The sequence below is a fragment of the Danio rerio genome, chromosome 14 (assembly GCF_049306965.1).
Source record: "Danio rerio strain Tuebingen ecotype United States chromosome 14, GRCz12tu, whole genome shotgun sequence".
In the NCBI taxonomy this organism is placed as follows: Eukaryota; Metazoa; Chordata; class Actinopteri; order Cypriniformes; family Danionidae; genus Danio; species Danio rerio.
The window spans coordinates 50,729,128-50,755,500 of record NC_133189.1 but is presented as its reverse complement, the minus strand read 5'-3'; the positions used below and the strand labels follow the sequence as shown (position 1 = coordinate 50,755,500).

Below are 26,373 nucleotides of genomic sequence, written 5' to 3'. Positions count from 1 at the left end.
GCTACACTAAACAGCAACTCCATTTCACGAAAGATGAAGTTAAGATGCCGTTCTTTTATCATATTATAGGTAATATTACACTTCAAAACATTAGCATACTAGCATATTAGACACCATATTTCATGCATACCATATACTGTCAATAATTTCTGACTAAATGTAACCGTCTTTAAATGAAAAATAGGATTATTTTGCAAAATAGATTTGTATTTTTTATACTCTGCTTCCCTGAAATGATAAATCCAGTACAATTACTAACTAATTAAATTATATAAAAATTTAAAGTAATCCCTTTTTTTGCAGAAAAGTAATCCAACTACAGCTAATACAGGGTTTCTGCTGGTTTTAAGAAGTAAAAACCAAGACTATTTAAGACCTTTTTAAGACCATTAAGAATGGAATCTTTGAATTATACAGGGTTAAAGAATAAGGATTTTTTCTAATGGTCCAGTATCATCATGAGGAATTGCGTAATCGTTTTTTCCCGGATTAGGAAATTTAATTTAGGGAATTTGCTTGACTAAACGTTTCACAGCTGTAGTGAATTGTATCTCTTTGCAATAAAAAACTTAAATAAAAAAATAAGGTTTTATTGAGATGTATTGTTGGTCACTAGATGGATGCCAGCCCAACTGAGTAGCTTTAAAAGCAAAATGTATTATTTAAAATGATTTAAGACCTACAACACAATATTTCAGTGAATTTAAGATTTTTTTTTAAGGCCGAAATGTTTAATTTTGGAAATTATAAACGTCTTAAGACTTTTTTATAAGCCAGCAGACACCCTCTAATTGTTGTAACCAAGTACCTTCAACAGTGACCAGTACATGCTCACCTCGTGTCTCCTCTACGGCCAGTTTGTCACAGATCTGTTTTTCATAGCTGGTCAGATGATCGAGGGCTTCTTTGAAAAGCTCTGCTTCCCTCAACAGCTGATTCTGGTACAGTAACAGCTCGCTGTACTCGTAATCCACTTTATCTGGAGACGTCTGCAACACAATCATCCACAAACATCAGTGGCATCCAGAAGACAAACTCCTGGTCTGCTCTATCATCTGTCTGAAAATCATTAACTGAGTGTACCTGTTGAGTTTTGCGAAACTCCTCCACGATCTTAGCCGCCATCTCATAATCTTCCAGAAGGTGGTACGCTATTGCATATCCGATCCAGGAGGCTCTTTGAGCTGGGCGAAGCTGCAGCAACTGGTACCTGGTCTCCTGTGAGAGAACAGTGACAGTAGTGAGAATTACAATGATGCCCTTTTTATTCACCTATTATAAATGTTACAAAACGTGTTATCATCATAATGTACCGTCTTTACTGACAAAATGCGCATTACAATTGCCTGTGATTACTGGTTAATTACACATGCCCTTACAATGAAAATAACTTACCCTGTAACCTTCGAGGTCTCTCATTTGGATCTGCAGCAGTGAGAGATCTCGGAGGATTTGCAGATTGTCTTTGTCCCATTTAAGAGCATTTCTGTAGCACTTGATGGCCTCGTCATACTTCTTATCCGAGCGCTGAAGCAGACCGTACACGTGCCAGCCTGAAGAAAAGTTAAGGACAAAACGCAGAACGGCGCACAAGACTGCTACAAAGCAACTCAAACTGAACATGCAATTTCCACACAAAAATGCCAACTGACCCAGGTGAGGCTCAAACCAGCAACCTTCTTGCTGTGAGGCGACAGAGCTACCCACTGTACCACCATGTCGCCCCAAAATATCACAATGTCAGATTTTTTCAACACCATGCAGTTCTACTTTTCATGAATCTCCTGCCAGTGGAAAAAGTGTTAAGGATACAGACATGGCTCTTCAGATCGTTTCGTAAACCTCGTCGCACCAGGTCATACGCCTCTTCCTTTCGGCCCAAGCAGTTTAATGTCAGACCCTTCATTGCCAGGGTCTCTGTGTGACAAAAAAAATAAGTCATGATCATGTGCTCACATTTAATTAACCACAATGATGAGAAAAGAAACAGTAATGTATGTGAGCGGATGGTCTTGCCTCCATGTTCGGCAAACTTTGAGTTGGACAGGATCTGTTTGCAAAACTTGAGTCCATTTCTGTACTGCTTGTGTTCGTAGCATCTCTACAAGACATAAACAGAAAACACTTGGTATTAGGCAAAGAAGGATATGTGGTTGGTAATGCAGTTTCTGAACACACCACACTAGAAACCACACAGAGTAGGTGATAGATGCATTTAAAAATAGTTTCTACAGTGATGCCATTAAACAACCATTTTGGCTCCCCGAATAACTTTCTTAATTTGCCATTTGGGTCTTAGTCTGAATAACATTTTTAGAAATAGGGCTGCACGATATTGGAAAAATCTAACATAGCGATAATTTTTATTTGGCGATATATGTTGCAATCAAATATATAAAATAACTATTTGGGAAAAAAATTGTCATTTAAGATTGATAATTCTGTATATCGAGGTTGAAACTGGCAAAAACAAATATTTAACAATTATTTATTTAATAAATCCACAAATTCCTGCATAAATAAAACAATAAATAGATAGGCAAATATGTATATATATGTATATATATATATATATATATATATATAAAATACTAATTCCTGCATAAATAAATATATAAATAGTACGAGCAGATTAATAATTAAATAAATTACACGCACATTGGGGAAATAAGAAAATGCTAAACTGAAAGTAGATTTGTATCCTTTTCACACCGCACTATTAATTTTCAAATTTGTAGATTTATTTATTTGTTAATTTCATCAATTAACATCAATTTATTTTGCATATTTATTCATTTAGTATTTTACTACGCAAATTTGTGTATTCATTTAATTATTTGTATAATAATTTATTTATTGTTTGATTTATGCAGGAATTTGTATATTTATTTTATCATTTATTTATTTATTTGCATATTTATTTATTGTTTTATTTATGCAGGAATTTATGTTTATTTATTTGCATATTTATTTATTATTTTATGCAGAAATGTGTGTATTTATTTATTTGCATTATTTTATTTATTGTTTTATTTATGCTAAAATGTGTGTATTCATTCATTTATTTGTGTATTTATTGATTTATTATTTTATTTATGAAACAAAAATTGTATTTATTTATTTATTTATTTGCATATTCATTAATTTACTGCTTTATTCATGGGGGAATTTGTGTATTTATTTATTCATTTAATTATTTATTTGCATAATTATTTGTTTTTTATGCAGGAATTTGTGTATTTATTTATTCATTCATTTATTTGTGTATTTATTTATTAATTATTTTATTTTTGCAGAATTGTGTGTATTCATTCATTCATTCATTCATTCATTTATTTGCATATTTATTTATTTATTGTTTTATTTATGCAGGAGTTTGTGTATTTATTTATTTGCATATTTATTTATTATTTTATTTATGCAGCAATTTCTAGATTTATTTAATTATTTACTTATTTATTGTTTTATTTATATTTATATGTTTTTAAATATTGTTTTCAGATGAGTCAAACTGTATTTAGCATTGCATAATTAAATGTAAAAATGATATTGCATAGTCTTCGTTGTGTAAACAATTCAATACAATTAATCAATTAATAATCAATTTTTTAAAGTTACAAATGGTACAGTTTCTTACGTCTTTTAACATCCTCATTCAGTCACAGGCCTCAAAAAACACTTATGAAGTAATAAATTATAATTCAAACTCAACATTGCAAAAACAAATTCAATATAAAGAAGCTTTGGTGGAACATCAGAGTTGTTTAACTGCTAGACATTCTTCATAGAAAATAGATAGAGTGCACGCGACGTGTCTGTAGACCAAGGAGGGATCCGGGGGTGAGAAGGGTGCACGACTTATTTGAGGACCGGGAGGGAGATGCACGATTTCTGGGAGATTATCACTCGTTTGCGGGCATTGAAAGTTCCACAAATGCAAAGAGACTCCCGGAACTTCTGGGAGACTTGAGATGTCTGAATATAACGTTTAACAACTATTGTGAGACGAGATCCAGCAGTACATCCTTCATAAACTGTCCTACGTGCACTGCTCTCTGCCTCTGGAGCTCAGAGGAGCATGACATGAGAGTGTGTGTGTTTACCTAGCAGAAATGCTAGGTAAAACATGGTGTGGATTAGAGCTGCACGATTCTGGCTAAAATGAGAATCGTGATTTTTTTTGCTTAAAATAAAGATCACGATTTTCTCATGATTCTGTGGATGTAAAATAAAGGTAAATGGTAAAAACAAACATATGGCACAACATCGATAATAATATTATGTGTAGGTCTACTGGTTTCTATAAAGAATTCTATTCTACTTATAATAATTCTGATGTTGAATTATTATGTTTGAGATATATGCTTGCAATCTGTCATATTAGACAAATTATTCACCGGTAAAATCAGACATTTGCCATTATCAGATTATAGCAATATTATCAACAATATATAGGCTAGAGTAGTTATACTGACATTTTAAACATTTATTTTCATGAATAACTGTGGGTTCGCTATGAAAGAAAAAACATCAAATGCTTGTCGCAATCATAACTCTAAAATGCGATATGATCATTTAAATAAAGTGCACGCTTTCGGTTTCATTTTGACTGCTAAGTGCTTGTTCATACTTCGCGCGGCTCCCAAACGATCACTCTGCGCCACAAACTGAATATTATTTACAACTGTATTACCTGTTACTCGCAACATATGCAGATTCTGTTCACTAAAGTAGACGCGCACACATCTATCATTAAGTAGAGCGCGTGCACCCTCTCTGTGATAACAGCTCACGGTCAGCAGCTCACGTCATGTAAGATTTCCCGGCCGCGAAAACATCATATGAGGACAAAAATGTCATTTTTAGGTGAATTATACCTTATAGATACAGTATGTGACTGATTCAACATCATTTGGAGGTGTCAATGTCACTGAGCAACGTGTGAGAAACAATGAAAAGACTCGTGCAGCAAGCTTTTCTTCTCTCCTGAACTTGAAAATATGATTGGCAGAATCGTAGAAATGCTGGATTAAGATCGTCTAGTGCACAGGTGTCAAACTCAGTTCCAAAAGGGCCGCAGCTCTGCACAGTTTAGTTTAAACCCTAATTAAACACACCTGTTCAAACTAATTGAGTCCTTCAGGCTTGTTTAAAACCTACAGGTAAGTGTGTTGGAGCACGGTTGGAACTAAACTGTGCAGGGCTTCGGCCCTCCAGGAATTGAGTTTGACACCCCTGATCTAGGGGGTCGAATCGAGATAGCGATCTTTTAACGATTAATTGTGCAGCTCTAGTGTGGATGTGGATCATTTTCGTTCTAAAATGCCATTTTAACACTAAGACGTTTAAGTGCAAATGGGGTCCAAGTGTGTAAAGCAAGTTTGCGATGGGGGCAGGGCAGAGGATCGTGCATCATGTTGTCTGTTGGCCATTGGCGATGGATGATGGCATCGTCTATCGGCCCAATCCTAATCAGCAGTGTTTAAAAACGCGCTTAACAGGGCTCAAATGTTATCGGGAAATGGACGTTTTTAAAACTTCAGTACCGATTGGTATCAAATTCTAGTATCGTGACAACCCTAATAGGAACCTTTGTTTTTAAGAGCATAACTACAAAAGCAATGCAACTAGGGATGCTCAAAATAATCGATTAACCGAAAGGGTGCGTTTGTGACCGATTAATGATATTAGTTAAACGATTAAAATTATTATTTTATATATTTTTAGTTTTGCTGCATAAGGGGCCGATTAAATGTGCCTTTGCGTTAAGAGGGGCATCTTTTGCACGCGGCTCATCCCAGAGCAGCAGTTTGTGTTGTCAAGACAACTACAGAGAACTTTTAAAGAGCTGGTTTCCGCTACATTCATTTTTCCATGGCGGGGATCAAAATGCATCCTGCCACGGCTACATTACCCATTCAAAACATTCAGTCATTGTTGTTGTTGTTTTTAATAGCGGATTATAATCGCATCAAAACGTATTAAAAGGTAAGTGGATTATAACAGCGCAAACTTTTCTGTAACCGTATAGTGCTGTGCACTGTTTAACACTTTGGGGTTACGTGCTGACTGACTGACTGACAGGTGCGCGATGCGTGAGGTCAGCAAACACGCAGAAGCTTTCAGTTAAGATGAACACAGTTTCTATAGTTATACTTTATTTATAGATAAAGTATGACTCTGCATATAATCTCTCTATCATGCTGGAGTTTATAGCCGTTTCGCTTTACTTCAGGACGCATTATTGCCGCTCTGAAGGTCTAATCGCTGTTTTAAGTTATCCAGAGCTGTATGAATGTACAAATCTTGAATATCATAATATTATTAAATATTACAATTTTATCAACATATACAGCAACACTTTTGCACAATCGATACCCAGCTGATTCAGTCGTTTCATAAGAGGACCGCGCTTCTTCTCTTCTCTTTTCCTTGTCAACATAAAGGCAGTGAGGTGCGCCTCGCGTTTTTGGAATGAAAAAAGCACGCTAGCTGTGGTCGGCCACTTGTTCAACTGCAAGACATATTTAACTTGCGGGACGATAACGTATAACCCGTGCCTACAGACACATTTGCCAAAGAAGCAAAAAGGAAGAAGAATATTGCTTGAAACAGACGTGTTGATGCTAACCAGCGCTGATGTTGACCTGTATCTGCATCATAAACGCAACAAATAGGCTTTACCTTTTATTTTACAGCTTATAAAGCATGTATGCAAATTAATGCAATATCATATTTAAACAACTAAATTGTTTACAAAAAGTCAACATAGGCTATGCGCGTGTTGTTGTCTTTTCATTACGCAGCGCGCGCACTTGAGCCGCAATGGAGAGAAAGGAAACCACGTCAAGACATAATCTTTAAAATAATGATTTCTATTAAAAATGTAAAAAGGTTTTGTGATTATAATAATAACAGCGGGGCATTAAATAAATGCATTATTTCCCGTGGAGGGAGCGATTTGAAGAAGTCTGCTATTTTATTTGACTGAAGACAAAAATATAATTGGAAAAAAAAGCCTATACCGGTTATTAAAAATAATCAGTCAGTGTTTTCGATTTGTAATATAAATCAATTATTTAAGTGGAAAATAATGTAGTGCAGTCCTATTTATTTTATTCATTTTATTTAGTTTATTCTGTTCTTCTGTGCTAAACACTGCAGGTGCGTGAAAATGCTCTGTTGTATTGTTCTGTTATTAATATGCTAGCATTTAAAAATAAATCAGTATTTTATGCAACATTTAATGTGTCAGACACAAAATAGACACGTCAATTTGTTTAACATAAAATTATTAGTAATCTGACCAGTTAACTGTTAATAATCGATTAATGAGCGGCGGTAGTGGGTTAGCAAAATTAACCGAAATGAGCATCCCTAAATGCAATACAGTACACAAATGAATCACCTTCGCACTGTATAGTAAACGACATGAATGAACATAAAGGCTAAAGAAGTTCATGAACTCCTGCAATAACATGCAGTTAATAATCAAGACATGAGTGCCAGAAAAGAATCTGAGAAGACGGCCGCACCTTCTGTGGCAACAATCTGATGCAAGTCTCATTAAAGTCTTTAACAAATGCTGCTAAAATGCCTGTGGCTCGCTCAGAAAAAGCCAAGATGTTGATTACAAACAGATTCCAATCTACTTTGGTCACCACAACAGTTTAGACATCTCCATAGAGCCATCTGCCAAATATCGACATAACAGTAACATGAAGGAATGCCCTCCAGCATAAGCATGTTTAATGGACAGACCGCTTTCTGCACTGCCATCTGCATAGTTATCATGACTGAACGAAATATGAAAGACTCTAAGAAATAAAATCACAATGAGAACTTAATTTAAGCTCCCTCCCTGTGAACAGAAACAGATGTTAGAAAACACAAACAAACTAACATCAGACTTAAAAATCAGGACAGTACATGTAAAACACACACACACACACACAAGACTGGTCATTAATATGCACTACTAATCAAGAGCCATGACTGTGCAAGTTACAGTTGACTCACGATGAGCCAAAAACTCTTTCACAAGAACAAAAGTCCATCATTCAGAAGTATAAAAGTATTTAGTAGACCAAGAAAGGCGAATAACAAGCTGAACTGACCAATAACATGCCTGTAAATGTTGTCTATGTAGACAAATCGGCAGGTTGAAACACCTGTCAAACTACTCGGTGTCCCAGATACATTCTCTTTTGGTTTCTGCAAATTTAAAAACATTTGTTGAGGTCATTATAGCTTGATCTTATTAAAGACCATGCAAAATCAAAATAAAATATTAACTTCCTCACCCTCAGGCTATACAAGTGCTAGGTAAATTTTTAGCCAGCAGATTATTAAGATTTTTTATTTTTTTTTTTACCTGAAAATGTGGTTCTTGGTATGGCTGTGCAACTTGGGGAAAATATCTAATTTCACTTCTTTTGACAGATATTGCGATTGTGACTTGATTTCCGATTTAATTTTCGAGTCAAAAATCAGCTCAATAATCTGTATCGTAGCTTCTTGCTGATAAAATGCAGTGAGTGTTAGTTAAAAGAAACACAAATTTTCCCTAGAGCAAGCAGTAAACACAAATAGCCAGCAGCTAGCTCTCTGCAACTCTCACATGGTCAGCATATACATATTGAACAATATCGATATACATTCGATCTAAGTGACTAATGCTACCAAACTGAAAAAAGAGAGAGTACCCCAACAATGATTGAAGCAGCAAAAATTAGAGGGTTCATTAAATGGTATAACATTTTGGACAATTTTCGTTGGCTGAAAATTCGGTACATCTCTCTGATATTAACACGCATGGTTTCCGCTACATTTATTCTACCATGTCAGGGCGCCACACCAAAATGCATCCCCACACAGCTACATTTCAGCTTCTCATTCAAAACATTCAGTCGTCGTTGTTGTTTTTAATAGTGGGTGATAATCGCACCAAAACGCATTAAAAGGTAAGTGAATTATAACAGTGCAAACTTTACTGTAACTGTAGTAGTTCTGTGCGTTATTTGTTTAACCCTTTAAGGTGACGTGCTGACAGACAGGCGTGTGATGCTTGAGGCTAGCAAACACGACGTAGCTTTCAGTTAAGATGAACACAGTTTCCATAATTATACTCTATTTATAGATGAAGGTATGTGGCGCAGTACTTTTTGGGTCTGTTTAGGTTCGGATCATATTATCACCACAAACTAACCACTCCAGGGTTTGTTTGAAAGCGTACCGAGCCCACCTCTTCAAGCAGGTCTTTGTACGCTTTTTTGGTCTGCTTTTGGTGCGCAAGTACGATTGCTGCATTCACACCTGCCCAAACAAACCACACCAAGAGGGAAAACGAACTCTTGTGCGATTCAACCAAACTAAATAAGGCAGGTGTGAAAGCATCCATAAAGACCTGCCGCCACAGCTGGAAAAAATCCTAGAGGAAACACTGACACACTTATAGATTCCCATTGCACGCTTTTTAGATTCCCACTGTGTGATTGGATCTTAGATTAATATAATATAGTATAGTGAAAAAGTCCAGAGCTTATCATTGTTATTGACATAAATTATCGCGATTCGATATAATATCGTTTACTGGCCCAGCCCTAAATGGACCCTCTAATTTTTGTCACTTTGGTTATTTTTAGGGTAATACTTTAAATCAGGAAGCATTAACAACTTGTGTCAAAAAATATTATTATCCTTAAAGCTTTAATATGGAAAATAATTCTTATTTTAAAATCAGGTTTTCTGCAGGCTTCACCAAGTTAAATTTGAAACTTCAAGACATTTTTAAGACCATTATGAATTAAACTTTGGACTCATAAAGGGCTAAAGGCTAAGGAATTTTTCAAATGGCCTAGATGGAAAAGATGATTATTTGCCCTTTAAAAAAATATTATAATTGAATACATTTAATAATACAATAATAAATTAATAATAAAAAATGTAAATATTTTTGATATTTCTGTGCAAAATATTTTAAATGGTGTGTAAAAATGAGCAAGCACTACTTGTATCCATACACTTGTTTACAACATAAACTTTCTTTAAAATAAAAAATAATGAACAAATGTTTTTAAAACTATAATAAACCAAATCTATGCCAACAATATGTCCAGGTCGGTGTCCTCAGCGGTAAATACATAGAGAACCTTAAAACAAATGTTATTGTAAGGAAAATAAACAAATCATTATGATAAACAGTTAAAAATTGCCTTTTTAAATAAAAGTTTAATAAAAGTTTTATTAAGATGGATTGTTGGTGATTGTATGGGTTTTGCCCAGATTAGGTAGCAATACATGAATAAAGGGAAATTAGGACCTGTTAAAAAAGATTTAAAATCTACAACATAATATTTCAATAAATGTAAGACTTTTTAAGGCCTAAAATTTTGATTTGGGGATTTAAGACATTTTAGGACCCCGTGGAAACACTGGAAAATTAAAATATAGTGCATATCGCAGCCTCTTGCATTTAGCTAATCGCAACATTTCAAATCACAATTCGATTAACCGCACAGCCCTAACTTTAGGTGTTTCATAAAATGCAAGTCAATGACACATTTAGGTTCATAAAAACACACAGGCAAGAAATTGAAAAGTATAAACATCTCAATGTATGATCAGGAGCCATGGGGATTCTTCATTTTGTTTTGTCCATTTACGTTTTGTATGACTTTTAAAGTGCAAGTATGCATTGACTTACATTTTCACCTAAGTCTTCTTAAAATGTGAAGCAAAAAAAAAAAAAAACTGAAATAAAATCACTTTAATAATAGTTGGCCTGAGGATTACAGTGGTAAAGGGATAAACAACATATTCTGAAGAAGAAAGATGGGGGAGCAGTCTTTGACATCTATAGTAGGAACAAAAATACTATGGAAGTCCAAGGCTGTTTCTTTCCAACATTCTTGAATATATGATTCCTTTGTCTTTAAAAGAATAAACTGGTTAGTAACAAGTGGGGGGAGAGCAAATGATGACCGAGGATTGTTATTTGTGGGTGAACTATCCCTTTAAGATGAACCATCCTTTCAAAGGGTTTTTAATACTCACACATCGCCAGTTATAATAATGAATGATACATATGTTTTAGGCCTTTAAAAACTCCTACTATCACCAAGCAAATAATCACGACTCTAGTTATATAAGCTTATTCATGTATGAATTGTCCAGTTCATCTGACAGCATTTCTGAATCGCTGCTAATAAAAATGTCAGTACACATATAATGATGAAAGTCAAGTTTTCCCAATAAAACTTGAGTAACAGATCCATATGACAAATCTCCTTCGAGCATTTCAAACTCACATGGCTTCATTTTAAAGTTGTGGTTGCTTTAAATGGAGCAACTTTCATACTGTTAACTTGCAGGCATGCTAATCAAATGAACTTAGTGTAATGACACGATTTGACTCGCAAACCTACTATTGTGTTTATTTGGTGCAGATTATTACACTGTTTGATGTTTAATCAGCTATTAAATCACATATCTTTGCGCTTAACATGCTAATAAGCGGTTAGCAAGACAAGTTAATCAAAGTGCTTGAACGTGCACGAGCTAATAGTCATGTTACGAGTATTAAAGCAATGCCAGTGTTCACTCCTAGCTTGCCAAAGACTCTTAGGAGGTTTCTGGTGAGGCCAGAGGAGAGAGATCCAGGCTAAAATAGGAAGGCGACTGACACATGCTTGCTTTCTATTATTAACAATCCAGCGTTCGTGTTTGCAGATGTTATTTCCCGCAACTTACCAATATTCTCTTAAAGAGCGCGTTCTCCTTCGGTGGCAGAGTTATCGAGGGCATGCTTCTGCTTCTTGAGGGTTGTTCACCGCGACTTTTGCTCTGTTCATGAATCGGAATCCTCGATCCTCCAACCGGATTGTCTGCTGTATCGTAAAAGCCCCCCGAACTTCGCTGTCTGGGGCTTCTCGCCTTCACGTGGTGACAGCAGGCCCCCCTATCAGAACCAAAATGGCGACGCTGCTTCTCTCCGGGTCAAACGGTGAACTGCGCATGCGCTGAATGTGCTACATTTCCGAGGCGGGGGTGATACAATGGAAATTAAATGAACCAAAATAAAAATGTGTTATTTTAGAGAATATAAACATAGCACGAAATAAAATAATAGTGTTTTATTAAAGTAGAATTACCACAATATAAAAAATGTAATAATTGTTCTCATATGACATGCATTGCAGCTAAAGATTGTAAAAAAATTGCAGCCACTAGATGGTAATATTTACTTGATAATGTACTTTCGTGTTGGGTTGGGTGTAATTTTGTAGAGGACGAAACCTGCAAAAACAAACAAACAAATGAATAAATAAGTAAATAAATAAATATGTGAATAAATAAGCAATTGATTAAATAAATAAACAAATAAATTAACAAATAAATGCACAAATTCCTGCATAAATCAAACAATAAATGAATAAATAAGCAAATACCTAGATAAATTAATGAATACATTTACAAATTACTCCATAAATCAAACACTAAATAACTTAATACACAAATAAATGAATAAATAAGTACACAAATTCCTGCATAAATAAAACAATAAATAAATAAATACACAAATAAATGAATAAATAAATACACAAATTACTGCATAAATAAAACAATAAAAAATAAATAAATGAACAAATTCACAAATTCCTGCATAATTAAAACAATAAGTAAATGCGCAAATAAATAAATAAACAAATTCCTACATAAAGCAATAAATTAATAAATACACAAATAAATCAATAAATAAATACTCAAATTCCTGCATAAATATAAACAATAAATAAATAATTACACAAATAAATGAACAAGTAAATTAACAAATTACTGCATAAATAAAACAATGAATTGAAAATATTTTGGATTAATTATTTATCTGCGTAATTATTTAATGTTCTATTCATGCAGGAATTTGTGGGTTTTTATATTTATTTATTTATTTGCATATTTATTTATTGTTTTATTTATGCAGAAATTTGTTGATTAATTAATTAATATATTTATTTTCATATTTATTTATTGTTTTTGCAGGTTTCGTCCTCCATACTCTATAGTGATTTCATTCAACAGAAAAAATATCTAATTATAAGTAACACAAACAATTACCATTTATTTTAATTACATCATTATGTAACATTCATTCATTAATTTTCTTTTCGGCTTAGTCCCTTTATTAATCAGGAGGGGTCGCCACAGCGGAAAAACCGCCAACCATATGTTTTACACAACGGATGCCCTTCCAGCTGCTACCCAGTACTGGAAAACACCCATACACACTCATTCATATATTTTATATAGTTGTATCTGTGTTTTTGTTTTGGTTACGTACGTCCACTGTTCCATTTATGTTTTCAATGTAAAAATATGACAATTGCACACGTAATGAACAGTATAGATAGCATTAATTCAACTAAAACACTAAATATTACTTCGGCTGAAAAAAGTGAGTTTTCTCTGTTCTCCAGCTATCTTTCATTCGCGATCGATTACTCTGTGTGCCAATAGATCAGCCAGTCCTCCTATGGGCAGGAACGATAATCGAGCTAAGATCGAATTTTGTGTGAGAGAGAAACGCTGTCAAAATGCCTCTCGGTCGGTTGTTGTTGCGGACTTCTACTGTCAACAAAAGTGAGTACTAGAATGCAAAATATACCTGGTTTACTTTTCATTCCGCGTACATTTTGCTAGGTAGATTTAGTTATTCGTCCGATCTTAGTCAGCAGTTCGGTATGGCCTGACCTTTCTTAGCTTAGCAAGACTAGCAGCAACACAGCAGCCAATCCATTAGCTTTGTACAAATAATGAATTATATGAAGTTAAATACACATTTGTAAAATCCATTTAGCTCTTATATGTGTATGAAAATGTATTTATCATTATCCTTATGACAATTGTCAGCGTTTTATTGTAAATGGCCAGCAAAGGACAAACGTTGTTTTGTATTATTTGTCATTTTAACTGTTCCATATGAATGTATGTTATCACAATAAAAATATGATAGTGTTGTACACCATAACATTGCAAATATGTGGAACATTTACATCACTATGTTATATTATAGAGCTGCTGATTATTATAGATCAGGTCGTGAGCTATCAAACAGCACCCAAACTGTACAGTAAATAAGACAATGTGTTAAATATTAATGATTTATCTTACAGTTGTTAGCAGAAATGCCTATAGAGCCACCAAACCTGATGTCTCCAAGCCGAACATGCTGAGAGTCGGACTGGCATTTGGAAGCACAGTTTTCTTATGGGCACTGGTAACTCATTTCAATCAGCTAACAAGCAGTGTTGGGGAAAGTTACTTTTGAGAGTAATGCATTACAATATTGAGTTACTCTTGTGATAAGAATTAGTAACGTACCACATTAGTTGCCATAAAACGTAACTTAAGTAATGCAATTAGTTATTTTTATGGTAAATAATGTGTTGAGTTACTTTTGCATTAATATATCTTACCTGGCTGAGGCTTGATCTCTTTTAGAACTTGCAGGGGGGTTTGTATGGGGGACGAAACCTGCAAAAGCAATATATAAATTTGCAAATTAATTAATTGATAAAAACACAAATACCTGCATAATTAAAACAATAAATATGCAAATAAATAAATAAATAAATCCACAAATTCCTGCATAAATAAAACAATTAAGAAATAAATACACAAATAAATGAATGTATCTAAAAATCGACAAATTCCTGTATAAATAAATATATAAATAGTATGGGCAGATTTATAATTATGTAAATTACACGGATGTTGGGGGAATAAGAAAATGCTAAACTGAAAGTAGATTCTTCGTCCTTTCACACCGCACTATTAATTATTTATATATTACTTTATGCAGGAATTTGTAGATTTATAGATGCATTCATTTATTTTTTTGCCTATTTATTTATTTATTTATTGTTTTATTTATGCAGGAATTCGTGGGTTTATTAATTAATTCATTTTTTGCACATTTATTTATTTAATATTTTATTTATGCAGGAATTTGTGTATAAATTAATTTATTTATTTGCATATTTATTTATTTATTGTTTTATTTATGCAGGTATTTGTGTTTTTATTAATTAATTGATTTGTTTTCATATTTATGATTTATTAATGCAGGAATTTGTGTATTTAATAATTTATTTATTTATTTTTGCATATTTATTTTTTTTGGTGTTTTGTTTATGCAGGAATTTGTGGATTTATTAATTTGTTTATTAATTCATTTGCATATTTATTCATTTATAATTTTATTTATGCAGGAATTTGTCTTTATTTATTCATTCATTTATTTATTGTTTTATTAATGCAGGAATTTGTGTATTTATTTATTTATTTATTTATTCATTCGTTTATTTATTCATTAATATGTTTATTATTATTTATATTATATTTATATTTATATTATTTATTATGCATAATTTTGCATAATCCTCCGTATAATCACACCCAACCCAGCATGAAAGTGCATTACCAAGTTAATATTACCATCTAGTGGCTACAATACAATATTAATTAATTATTTATTTATTGTTTAATTTATGCAGGGATTTGTAGATTTATGTATACATTTATTTATTTATTTATTTATTTGCGTATTTATTAATTTATTGTTTTATTCATGCTAGAATTTGTTTATTTATTTATTTGCGTATTTATTTATTTATTTATTGTTTTTGCAAGTTTCATCCTACCTAGGTTTCTTTTTCTTCTTCTTCTTTTTTTTTTTTTTAAATAGCTTGCGTTACTTGTAATGCCTTACCCTCAATGCTGCTAACAAATATTTGTACAAACATATATTTTTTATTAAGCTTTCCAAACACACTGTCTGTTCCCCACCAGCTGTTCAAACAACACAGCAATGATGTGCAGGAGTACAAAAGAAGGAACGGGTTAGAGTAATTCATAAAGGCCAAGTAAGTAAATTCACCCATATACCATACACTTAAACCGCCTCGGAGATAAATCAGAAACATTGTTCAATATCATTATTTAAGTATTTTTTTTAAATTTTAAGTACATTTTAACTGTTCTGAATTTACATAAGATGCCTTTTTCTTTCGTTTTAGGCCACTGATTGCTCTGTGCTTTGTGGATCGTCTGATTTTCCTGCTTCTGTGTTTCCCTGCTATTGAACGATGTACTAAAATGTTTAATAAAGATGTGTATATATGACTTGCTTCACTTTCACTGACTCTTTCGAACATATCTACTTGAACTCTTTGAAAACCGGCATTACCACTTGTTTCTATGAGACTAATTGATTGTATAATGTCTCAATGCAAATGATGTGATCAAATTTGGCAAGTTGATAATTAGAGTAAGTCCTTTCCATCTTTGTCTTGACAAGAGACCAAAATAAAAACGTTTTATTTTTATGATTTGTGTCATTGTTTCAGATTGCATACCTAACATAGGCTACCTAATGTTAAAAAAGATATATATATATATATATTTATATATTTATATATTTATATATTTATTTATATTTATATACAGTGGAAATCAGAATTATTAGCCCCCCTGAATTATTAGGGCCCCTGTTTATTTTTTCCCCAATTTCTGTTTAACAGAGGGAAGATTGTTTCAACTCATTTCTAAACATAATAGTTTTAATAACTCATCTCTAATAACTGATTTATATTTGTCATGATGACAGTAAATAATATTTGACTAGATATTTTTCAAGACACTTCTATACAGTTTAAAGTCACATTTAAAGGCTTAACTAGGTTAATTAGGTTAAATAGGGAGGTTAGGGTAATTAAGCAAGTTATTGTATAATGATGGTTTGTTCTGTAGACTATTGAAAATAATATAGCTTAAAGGGGCTAATAATTTTGTCCCAAAAATTTTGTTTTAAAAATTAAAATATGCTTTTATTCATGCCGAAATAAAACAAATAAGACTTTCTCCAAAAAAAAAATATTATCAAACATGTTGTGAAAGTATTTATAAATATATAAATAAATAAAATGTGTATATATATATATATATATATATATATATATATATATATATATATATATATATATATATATATATATATATATATATATATATATAAAACATTTATTTATACAAATAAAATCGTGAAACACTAGGGGGTCTGCCTAATGTAATTATTACCTTCTAGTGACTCTCAGAGGTGTTACACGCCTACTATGTAAAATGCCATATGAAGGGAACACAATGTTTTTGGTTTTTTTTTTTGGGAACACAATGTACACACATGTAAAACTGAAGTCTGGCGCTAGGCAGGCAAGAATGAAGCCATCATGGGAATTGCAAATCTCCACTGATATTTATTTACACACATTTATTACTTAAAAAAGCAAAAGTTGTGAGAGTTGTACATTAATACATGTTCTATAAAAAATCTGCTAAGCAATTCAAGCAGGAGGAGGGTTTACACGAGCGTTTGCCCCGCCCCCTCGTTTTCGCTCCTCCCACTTCTACAGTGTCCGCAGTCATTCAGTCATTCATTGCGCCTCCACTCGACCAGCACGCCGCTTTTCCTCCGTGCCAGTTTGGAAGATGTTTGCGTGCAGAGCAGCCTGGCAGAGGTGTGGGCCCCTGGCACGACAATCCCTGAGCCGGGCACCCCTCGGCAGAGATGGTGAGCACCGTAACGTTATTATCTGTCCCATAAACCTTCAGTTCCTCTTGTAAGTGCAGTGCAAATGCGCTGTAAGCTTTCCGCGTCCTAATAATTGTTAATTTCACACATTTGGAGTTTTGTTTGTATCGAAAGCCGTGTATTATTATCATTATGAGTGTTTAATATGAGGTAACTATTTAAGAAGATGCCATGTGGTTTAGGGTTGAGGGAACGTGAAGGTCAGTCACGACATCCGAGCGTTTTGGTGCTTAACATTACATTTAACAGGGTTTATGTGTAATTATGACCATTTAGCGACTGTCAGGGGTGTTAAACGCCTACTATATTAGCACATGCTAAGACTGTCATTTAAAGGGAACACTGTGTACACACACACACACACACACACACATGTAAAACCACTGCAGCCTGGCACTAAGCAGGCAAGAATGAAGCCATCTTGGACATCGCAAATCTCCACTGACACTCATTATATACACATTTATTACTAAAATAACAATGCTGACAATTCCTTTAGGTGTTCATCTTGTGAAAAGTTAGCGGTGGACTCTTGGACGTGATTTCGATTAATGTTTGTTTTGTCCTCTTCATTTTGTCATCACTTAACGGATTATGAAACACGAACTTGCGTAATAGGGAACCGGCTGAAATCATGCTGAAAACTATTCATACTGGACTTGATCTGTGACCTTCAGCGGTGCCATAGTTTGTTTCTACGTACAGCTCACGTGGTTGTGTACGTGGTCGATGTATAGGCTCGTGCACGCGGACATATGGAACTGTATGGCACGCCATTTTAACACCAACAATGTCATTCCAACAGTACACTTGTTTTAGCTAGTACTGGAAGTATTCATTCAATAGACATTTTATCATAAAAAGTACAATTCTAATAGGACACTTGTTTTAGCCTGTACTGGTATTAGTATCCATTCAATAAACATCATAAACCGTGTCTATTTTCATTCTACCAGTACATTTGTTTCACTATTATTGTCTGGTAGTATCCATTCAAGAGACATTTTATCATAAACCGTACAATTTTTGATTCTAACAGTACACTTGTTTTAGCTAGTACAGGTATTAGACACGGTTTATACTAAAATGTCTATTAAACGAATACTATTTTCATTCTAACAGTACACTTGTTTTCGCTAGTACTTACTAGTATCCATTCAATAGACATTTTAACATCAACAGTGTCAAGTTTCATATGACCAGTACACCTGTTTTAGCTACTACTTAGTACCCCTTCAATAGACATTTTAACATGAACAGTATACATTTCATTTGACCCAGTACACTTGTTTTAGCTACTACTGGTAGTATTTATTAAATATCCTGCTGAAAAAAACAGCTTAAACCAGCCTAAGCTAGTTGTCTGGTCTTAACTGGTCGACCAGCCTGGTTTTAGAAGGATTTTGGCCATTTCCAGGCTGGTTTCAGCCATTTCCAGCCTGGTCTTAGCTAGGAGATGAGCCGCTAAAACCAGCTTGTCCAGCCTAGCCAGGCTGGGAGCCTAGCCAAAACCAGGCAGCTATGTCCAGCTTAAACCAGGCTGGACAAGCTGGTTTTAGCAGGGTTGACATTTTATCATTAACAGTATCAATTTTCATTCCACTAGTACACTAGTTTTAGCTAGTACTGTCTAGTTGTATATATTTAATAGAGATTTTATTAACAGTATAAATTTTCATTTGACCAGTTGTTTTAGTAAGTACTGGTACTAGTATCCATACAATGGACATTTTAACATCAACAGTGTATATTTTCGTTCTACCAGTACACTCGTTTTAGTTACTGTCTATCCATTCAATAGACATTTTATCATTAACAGTGGCAATTTTCATTCTGCTAGTATATAATTGTGTTATACCTAGAAGTATGGTTTCCATTTGGTTTAGATGGGCTACTAGAATACTATTATAAAATACAGCAGCTTTAATTAATCATATACTAAAACTTGACCAAAATCATAATTAATTTTTGCCTTACTGTTTTGATATATAACATCTATGGGAATGTGTTGTTTACATATCAGCTGTTCTAGTTAAGACTATTCTTATTTCTTAGTTCAATACTAGTAGGTATTCATTTGGCTGAATTGCACATGAAAAAAATCTTGCTGCCTTAATTTATTTTAGTTGAGTCAAATTAACTTTTCTAGTCATCTTAACTTAAACAGATTGATTAGAAATATTAAGTTAAACTTTTTCTAAGTTAAAAAATGTAGTTGAAACCTTATTAACTTATTAAAATAGGTTAAAGCAGCGTAAAAATATTTGTTGTCTTGACTTTTTGTCATTACATTTTTTACATTGTCGTGCACAAGCTCTAGTATGCTATTCTGGATACAGCTAGTTTTGTTTGCTTGGAGCTGTCATTTCTATTTTAGAGTTTTAATGACCTTTTGTCTTCTGTTATTGCTATTAATTTATTTATTTATATTTGTTTTTATGATTTTATGCATAGTTTACCACAGGGATTTTTAATTTCACAACCCCACACAGTTTCCTTACCTCAGGGAGCTTCATAGACCCCTGCTGGGAAACCCTGGATGCTTAAATAAACATGTAGACATTCTTAAAGTGAGATTTGGCTTCTTTTGCTTACAAATGCATGCACAAATTGTTGCATGTTTATCAGAGTATTACAATAAAACATTTGAAATGAGCAAAGATATAATGTCTGTCTAAAACAAAATTCTCCTCAAATAGGCATGATAGGATGGAGAGTTTGCTTACACTTGATCAATTGCTTAAAACCTTTCATTTTAATTCTTTGCTTAACAACTCCAATATCAAGCTGTGATTAAATCTCCTTGCAAATAAAGCTCAGGATCAGGGATTTAAGAAAAAAGATCATGGCTTTCAACTAGGCATGGGCCGGTGTAAGTTTCTGACAGAATGATAACCTTGGATAAAAATATCATGGTTTTACGATATCACGATATTGTGATTACTGCTCTTAAATAAGTTTTTTAAATGTCTAAGTAAAAACAACATTAAGCACAATATATTTCATTTTAGGAAACATTTATAATATTTTGGAGCAGTAAACGTGTCAGGCTAAATAATTAAAACAAAAATTGATTTCTGCTATCTTCATTAGTTTCAAAAACACAGATTTCTTTCCAATACATGAGAAAAAAAATACTTAAAAACCCCTTCACATATGCCTTAGTAACAGTACAGCATATTTTTTTTGCGGGTTTAATACCTTGACTTTTCTAAACCGTTGTAAATCGGTTTATGTCCCATGCCTACTTTCAACATGCGGACAACGGTTTCTATGGTGAACTATCATAATATTTTACACTGAAAATATTTGATAATTAACAATTTCCTTATTGGCATTTACTGTTTAATAATGGTTGAGAATTGCATTCTGGGACCTTAATCTCTGCTCTTTTATTGTTGAAAATTTAATTCAACACTTTAGTGACTTTATTGACATTTTAGCAGTTTGAAATTGTTTGTTTTTGCTATATTTGGCTTAAACGTTCTTTGGTGGCTCGCCAATGTGTTAAGATGACTCTAATACATACAATAAGTAAGTTCTTATTGGGAGAAGATTTTATTGAAGACAGTGAACAGTACAGTTCTTCAGCTTTGATGTTAACCTGTCAGTCTTTAAGTAACTTAACCCAAATTACTGTCTGTGAGACACTACTTTAAACAAAGGATATGACCCCCCGGAGATTTCCCAACTGGTTTGGTTGGGTCACAACTCTCGAGTTCCTGTAGGCCATTTGGTTCACACCTGTTTTTCAGATGCAGAAACCTGTTTGCATATGAAGCAAGCCATACAATCTCTCAAAATAAAATAATGTATCAGAAATAATATACAGAGATATGCGTCTGTAAAAAAACATTTAAAAAATAAACAACACCACCTCAGACAATATATTACTTTAAACCAGTGGTCACCAAACTTGTTCCTGGAGGGCCGGTGTCCTGCAGATTTTAGCTCCAACCCTAATCAAACACACCTGAACAAGCTAATCAAGGTCTTACTAGGTATACTTGAAACATCAAAGCAGGTGTATTGAGGCAAGTTGGAGCTAAACCCTGCAGGGACACCAGCCCTCCAGGACTGAGATTGGTGACCCCTGCTTTAAACTATTAAAAATATTAATAAAAGTCACTTTTTCAAACTTTAAGGTCAAACGTTGTTGGAAGGTAGATCAAGGTCCCATAATGCAATTTAAAACCATTAATGAATGGGGAAAATAAAGAAAATAAAATCATAAATCACAAAATATGGAACGCTGTAAATTCAGATATTTATTGTCAAAGTAAAGTAAAGTACAGAATTGACTTGAATGAAATAACCTGTAAGCCGAATCAGTATCTAAAAAACCATTTGTTTATTCACTGTATCAACACTGCTAGGTGTCGGTTATGACTGCCATATTGTGTGAAATATGATTAGTTAGCACTTATGAAGTTCTCTTGAAACATGATTAGCATCTGACATTGAAAAGTCGGGTTTTTCCTCAGTAGAACTTCTCACTTTTTGTTTCACCCTTTAGCTCTTGGGAAAGATTAACAGATTAGCTGGTATAAATAACACAGAGGTGTCTAGAACCAATTTACTCTGGCTGGGCACAAGTGACTGGATTAGCTTAATGAGAAGATTGACGGTACTCCTGGGAAAAAAAATCTCTCCTTTGTGTCAGAATGGTCTTTGTCCTCCAGGCCTGAATGCACCGCTAGTTTTCTAGATTTTTTTTTTTTTTTTGAAGCATTAAGGAGACAGTTTTAATAAGCGGAAATATGTGAGATTTGTGGAGTCACGGTAAAGTTTATCCATAATAAAGTGAAAGTTTATTATTTGCATGTCTTTTGAGTTATGTAAGCATTTTAAGAGAGTTAAAGCATTTATGAACAAAGGTGATGTTTATAATTTTAATAAAGATGAATTATTTATTCAATGAACACTATACAGTGTTATTTTACATTTGATTATACAATTTCTGCACCTGAATGCTCCCTCAAACAATAAAGCGCTGTTATTTGACTTTTCTCTTTGCTCTATTGTATTTATCTAAGCTTGTAATTTGTTTATTAAATTTGATGCATTGATCCAATCAATCTAATTTAAAGAATTCTGCCTATTCAAGTCAACAAATTGTATTAATATTGCAATATATATCGCAGAAGAACAAAATATGATCATTTCTGATTTTCTTCAACATCATACAGCCAAAGTATGAAACTAAATATTGGATGATTATACAATTATCCATATAAGAAAACAGACAACATTATGATGCATAGGCATAAGTTTATCATTTCTAAATGGTTGTCGTGTAAATTGTATTTCAAGTCGATTTATTACATCACAACCATGTAAAAATTCAATATCTAATCTAGTGTAATTCTGAACCAGGATAATGCTAAAATGCCACACTGTTAACATAAATGACAAGGTATTCATCTGTAATATGAACTATATTTAACTGTACGACAGTTATGCAGTATTTGACTGTATTTTAAATGTGAAAATTACTGTATATTTTACAAATATACAATACTGTTAATACATGGAGCAAGATAATAGGTGCTGTTAATGTAAATACAGTATTTTTGCTGTAATTGATTTACAGTAAGTTACTACCGAACTGCTGACAGTAAGTTACTCTAGATTCTACAGGAAATTGTTAACTGTGCGTGTTCAAAATCTAGATGAATGCTGGCAGGCATATTTATAGGTAGCTAAAACCATTGCACAGAATCCAATCAGGCAGTGACCTACTGGGCAGAAAGCAGCTCACAACGTCGCTACGACTGACACATGGAGGATACTCTCTGTGCCAGGCCCTTTAACTAGGATAAGGCAAGGCAAGGCAAGTTTATTTATATAGCACATTTCATACACAGTGGCAATTCAAAGTGCTTTACATAAACAGGAATAAAAAAGACAAGTTTAGGAACATAAAATGCAGACAATAAAAATTATTAAAAACAGATAAAAACATATTAAAATGAGTTAAAATAGGTTATAAAAGAATGAAAAAGAAAACGAAAAACATAATAGTGCGATCTGTCGGACGCAGCACAGTGCTCATTCAGTAAAGGCACAGCTAAACAGATGTGTTTTCAGTCTTGATTTGAATGTGCCTAATGTTGGAGCACATCTGATCATTTCTGGAAGCTGATTCCAGCAGTGAGGAGCATAGTGGCTGAAGTTAAGATAAGTTCTACTAGGCATGTCATGATATCTATTTTTTGTTGTACGATATATTGCACCAAAATATATTGTGATAGATGATATTATTGTCATTTTTAAGGCCATATAATGATAATTCTATAACAGAATGACAATATTATATCATCACAATGCAAGTGCACTCTTCCAAAGAACAGATAATATTTTTTCTTAAGAATATTTCATTTATTTATAGTCATTTTAACAATTTAATAATGAGGCATTGTTATCAGAATGCAGAAAATGCATATCCTAAATAAATAAGAATAAATGTTAACAAAAAAGTGCAAGGTTAAGAGTAACAGAGGCTGCAATATCTGCTACCAGATCTATGTTCAGCTGTCAGACACCCACATGAAAATATACTACAGTAATTTACAGTAAATACTGTAGTGTTTTTTTTACCATACTGACCCTGACACCTCCAGTAGAGATGGAGATGTTGCACAATTAGCTAAAATGTTGCTAGAGTTGGTTTTTATGTATTGGTGATGTATATTGCATCACCAAATATGATTGAGGTCATGTCCATGTGTTATGTGAGAAGTCCATATATTGATTATTGTGACAGGCCCAAGTTCAACAAAGTAGGAACATTTTGTCATACACGCACCATAATGCCAATCCAAACCCTAAGAACCACCATAAGAGAGATTTATGTCCTTTCTTATTATTGGGTGTCTGTTTACCCAAAACTCTGACTCTTCAAAACATTAATACAGAGTTCAAATGGTCAAATTTAATCCATTTGACAGTACTATTTGTGTGTGTGGTTTAATCCAGTTCTTTCTAAAAAATACCCGATTACTTTATATTAAAATGTTTATTTCAGACTTTATCCACATTATAAACATTGATCAGCAAACAAAAAGTTTAATTCAGAAAAAATAGCCTACTCGTTTTTGAAAAGGTTTCTTCTTTAATAATATGTGAGCCTGGACCTTAAAACCAGTCATAATGCTCAGCTCTTTAAAATTTTTATACATTAAGTTTAGCTAAATAACTTTCCATTAAAGTATAGTTTGTTAGGACAATTTTTGTCTTTAATGCAACTATTTTAAAATCTGGAATTGGAGAGTTAAATAATCTAGATATTGAGAAAATTTGCTTAAAAATTGTCAAAATTAAGTTTTTATCAACATATTAATAAGCTTTGATATATTTACTGTGGGAAATTTACGAAATGTCTTCAGGGAGCATGATCTTTACAAAATTGTCTGATGATTTTTGCCATTAAAACAAGATTTTGACTCCTACAGTGTATTTCTGCCTATCACCAGTATACCCACTCACCGTAAGACTGGTTTCGGTTTTAATGTTAATTATAAATTAAAGCAGGGGTGTTCAAACTTGGTCTTGGAGGGCCGGTGCCCTGCTGAGGTTAGCTCCAACTTACTTCAACACGCCTGCCAGGAAGTTTCCTGTATATCTAAGAGCTTAACTAACTGGTTCAGGTGTGTTTGATTAGGGGTGGAGCTAAACTCTCCTGGAGCCCCCCTCAACTCCCCCCCCAACCCCCCGAGCTGTCATTAACATATCTGAAAGCTGTAACATTGTTTGATTATCAGTGTTTATATGTGAATAGAAGCCTGATGCCGCGGTCACACTCCAGTTTGAGCATGCGAAATTCTGTCGTGAGGCGCTGCAAAAAGGGGCGGGGTTAAACAAGATGGTTAAACATTTAAAAAAGCAAGCGATTGGTTCATTTCTGTTCAGAGAGGTCATGTTTTGATCTTCGATTAGTCTTACACAGTCACATGATGCCATTTCGCAGGTCAGAGTTCACCAAGCTTAAACTTTACACCGCAGTGAACTGCGAAACTTGTTACACGAGCTTGCATTTCCGGTCTGACGCATTTGTGTGCGTATGAATAGAAGTCTATGAGGAGAAGAGTCCAGTGTGACAGCGACTTAAGATGAATATAATCCTATAAAGAATTATATCTTTTTCATGTCAATATCTCTGACTATATCGCTCAAATGTTCTTAATTGTGACGAACCTAGTTTCAACTCAGAATCTGAAAACTCTTGTTTCTCTGTGCAGTCACTCCACGGAGGCTCATGTCATCGGTTCCCGGCGGCTCCGGTGAGAACATCGTCTATGTGGTCCTTTGCGGTGGAGCATTCGTTGGTGCTGTAACATATGTAAGTCTGGTTCACTTATAGTGTTTTGGGATAGTTCACCTCGAAAAATCTTTTTTTTTTTAAATGTCAGACCAAAATACAGGGAAAAATACAGACTCTGACACATTACAATGTCAGCAATCAAACAAACCATAAAAAAAGAGATTTAAAATAAAATAAATCTATGGGCAGCATGGTGGCTCAGTGATTGCACTGTCACCTCACAGCAAATTCCTCGTATATCAAGGGTCACCACAGCGGAATGAACCGCCAACTTATCCAGCATATGTTTTATGCAGTGGATGCCCTTCCAGCTGCAACACAGTACTGGGAACCGATACACTCTCACATTCACACATACACTAGGGCCAATTCAGTTCATCGAGTTTACTTATAGCGCATGTCT

General features: G+C 33.7%; 3 protein-coding genes across 10 annotated transcripts in view; 2 read left to right on the top strand and 1 right to left on the bottom strand.

The window, feature by feature from the left end:
* The window catches only part of naa15a (N-alpha-acetyltransferase 15, NatA auxiliary subunit a), a 36,244-nt gene extending 24,238 nt beyond the window's left edge, over positions 1–12,006 (bottom strand). For all 3 annotated transcript variants that reach the window (XR_012389391.1, XR_012389392.1, NM_200646.2), the window contains exons 1-6: positions 11,752–12,006; positions 2,017–2,101; positions 1,813–1,917; positions 1,396–1,553; positions 1,084–1,218; positions 836–989 (exon numbers count right to left, since the gene is read on the bottom strand). Coding sequence is in view for 1 of the 3 variants with exons in the window: in NM_200646.2 (NP_956940.2) it covers positions 836–989; positions 1,084–1,218; positions 1,396–1,553; positions 1,813–1,917; positions 2,017–2,101; positions 11,752–11,805 (691 nt within the window). In the remaining 2 variants the exon portion in view is untranslated. The remainder of the gene's footprint in view (positions 1–835; positions 990–1,083; positions 1,219–1,395; positions 1,554–1,812; positions 1,918–2,016; positions 2,102–11,751) is intronic.
* A 1,488-nt stretch (positions 12,007–13,494) lies between these two features.
* On the top strand, positions 13,495–16,385 carry ndufc1 (NADH:ubiquinone oxidoreductase subunit C1). The gene is made up of 4 exons (NM_001282048.1): positions 13,495–13,638; positions 14,172–14,275; positions 15,850–15,923; positions 16,077–16,385. Exons 1-3 carry the CDS (start codon positions 13,593–13,595, stop codon positions 15,907–15,909), a joined length of 210 nt encoding a protein of 69 aa, NP_001268977.1. The 5' UTR covers positions 13,495–13,592; the 3' UTR covers positions 15,910–15,923; positions 16,077–16,385.
* A 1,096-nt stretch (positions 16,386–17,481) lies between these two features.
* mgarpa (mitochondria localized glutamic acid rich protein a) overlaps positions 17,482–26,373 on the top strand; it is a 39,045-nt gene continuing 30,153 nt past the window's right edge. For 4 of the 6 annotated variants that reach the window (XR_012389349.1, XM_005169620.5, XM_009291247.4 and 1 more), the window contains exons 1-2: positions 17,484–17,626; positions 25,888–25,988. Coding sequence is in view for 5 of the 6 variants with exons in the window: in XM_005169620.5 (XP_005169677.1) it covers positions 17,545–17,626; positions 25,888–25,988 (183 nt within the window). In the remaining variant the exon portion in view is untranslated. Of the gene's footprint in view, positions 17,627–25,887; positions 25,989–26,373 lie in introns of all 6 variants that reach the window. The other 2 variants (NM_001328045.1, NM_001282050.2) reach the window with 1 other exon arrangement.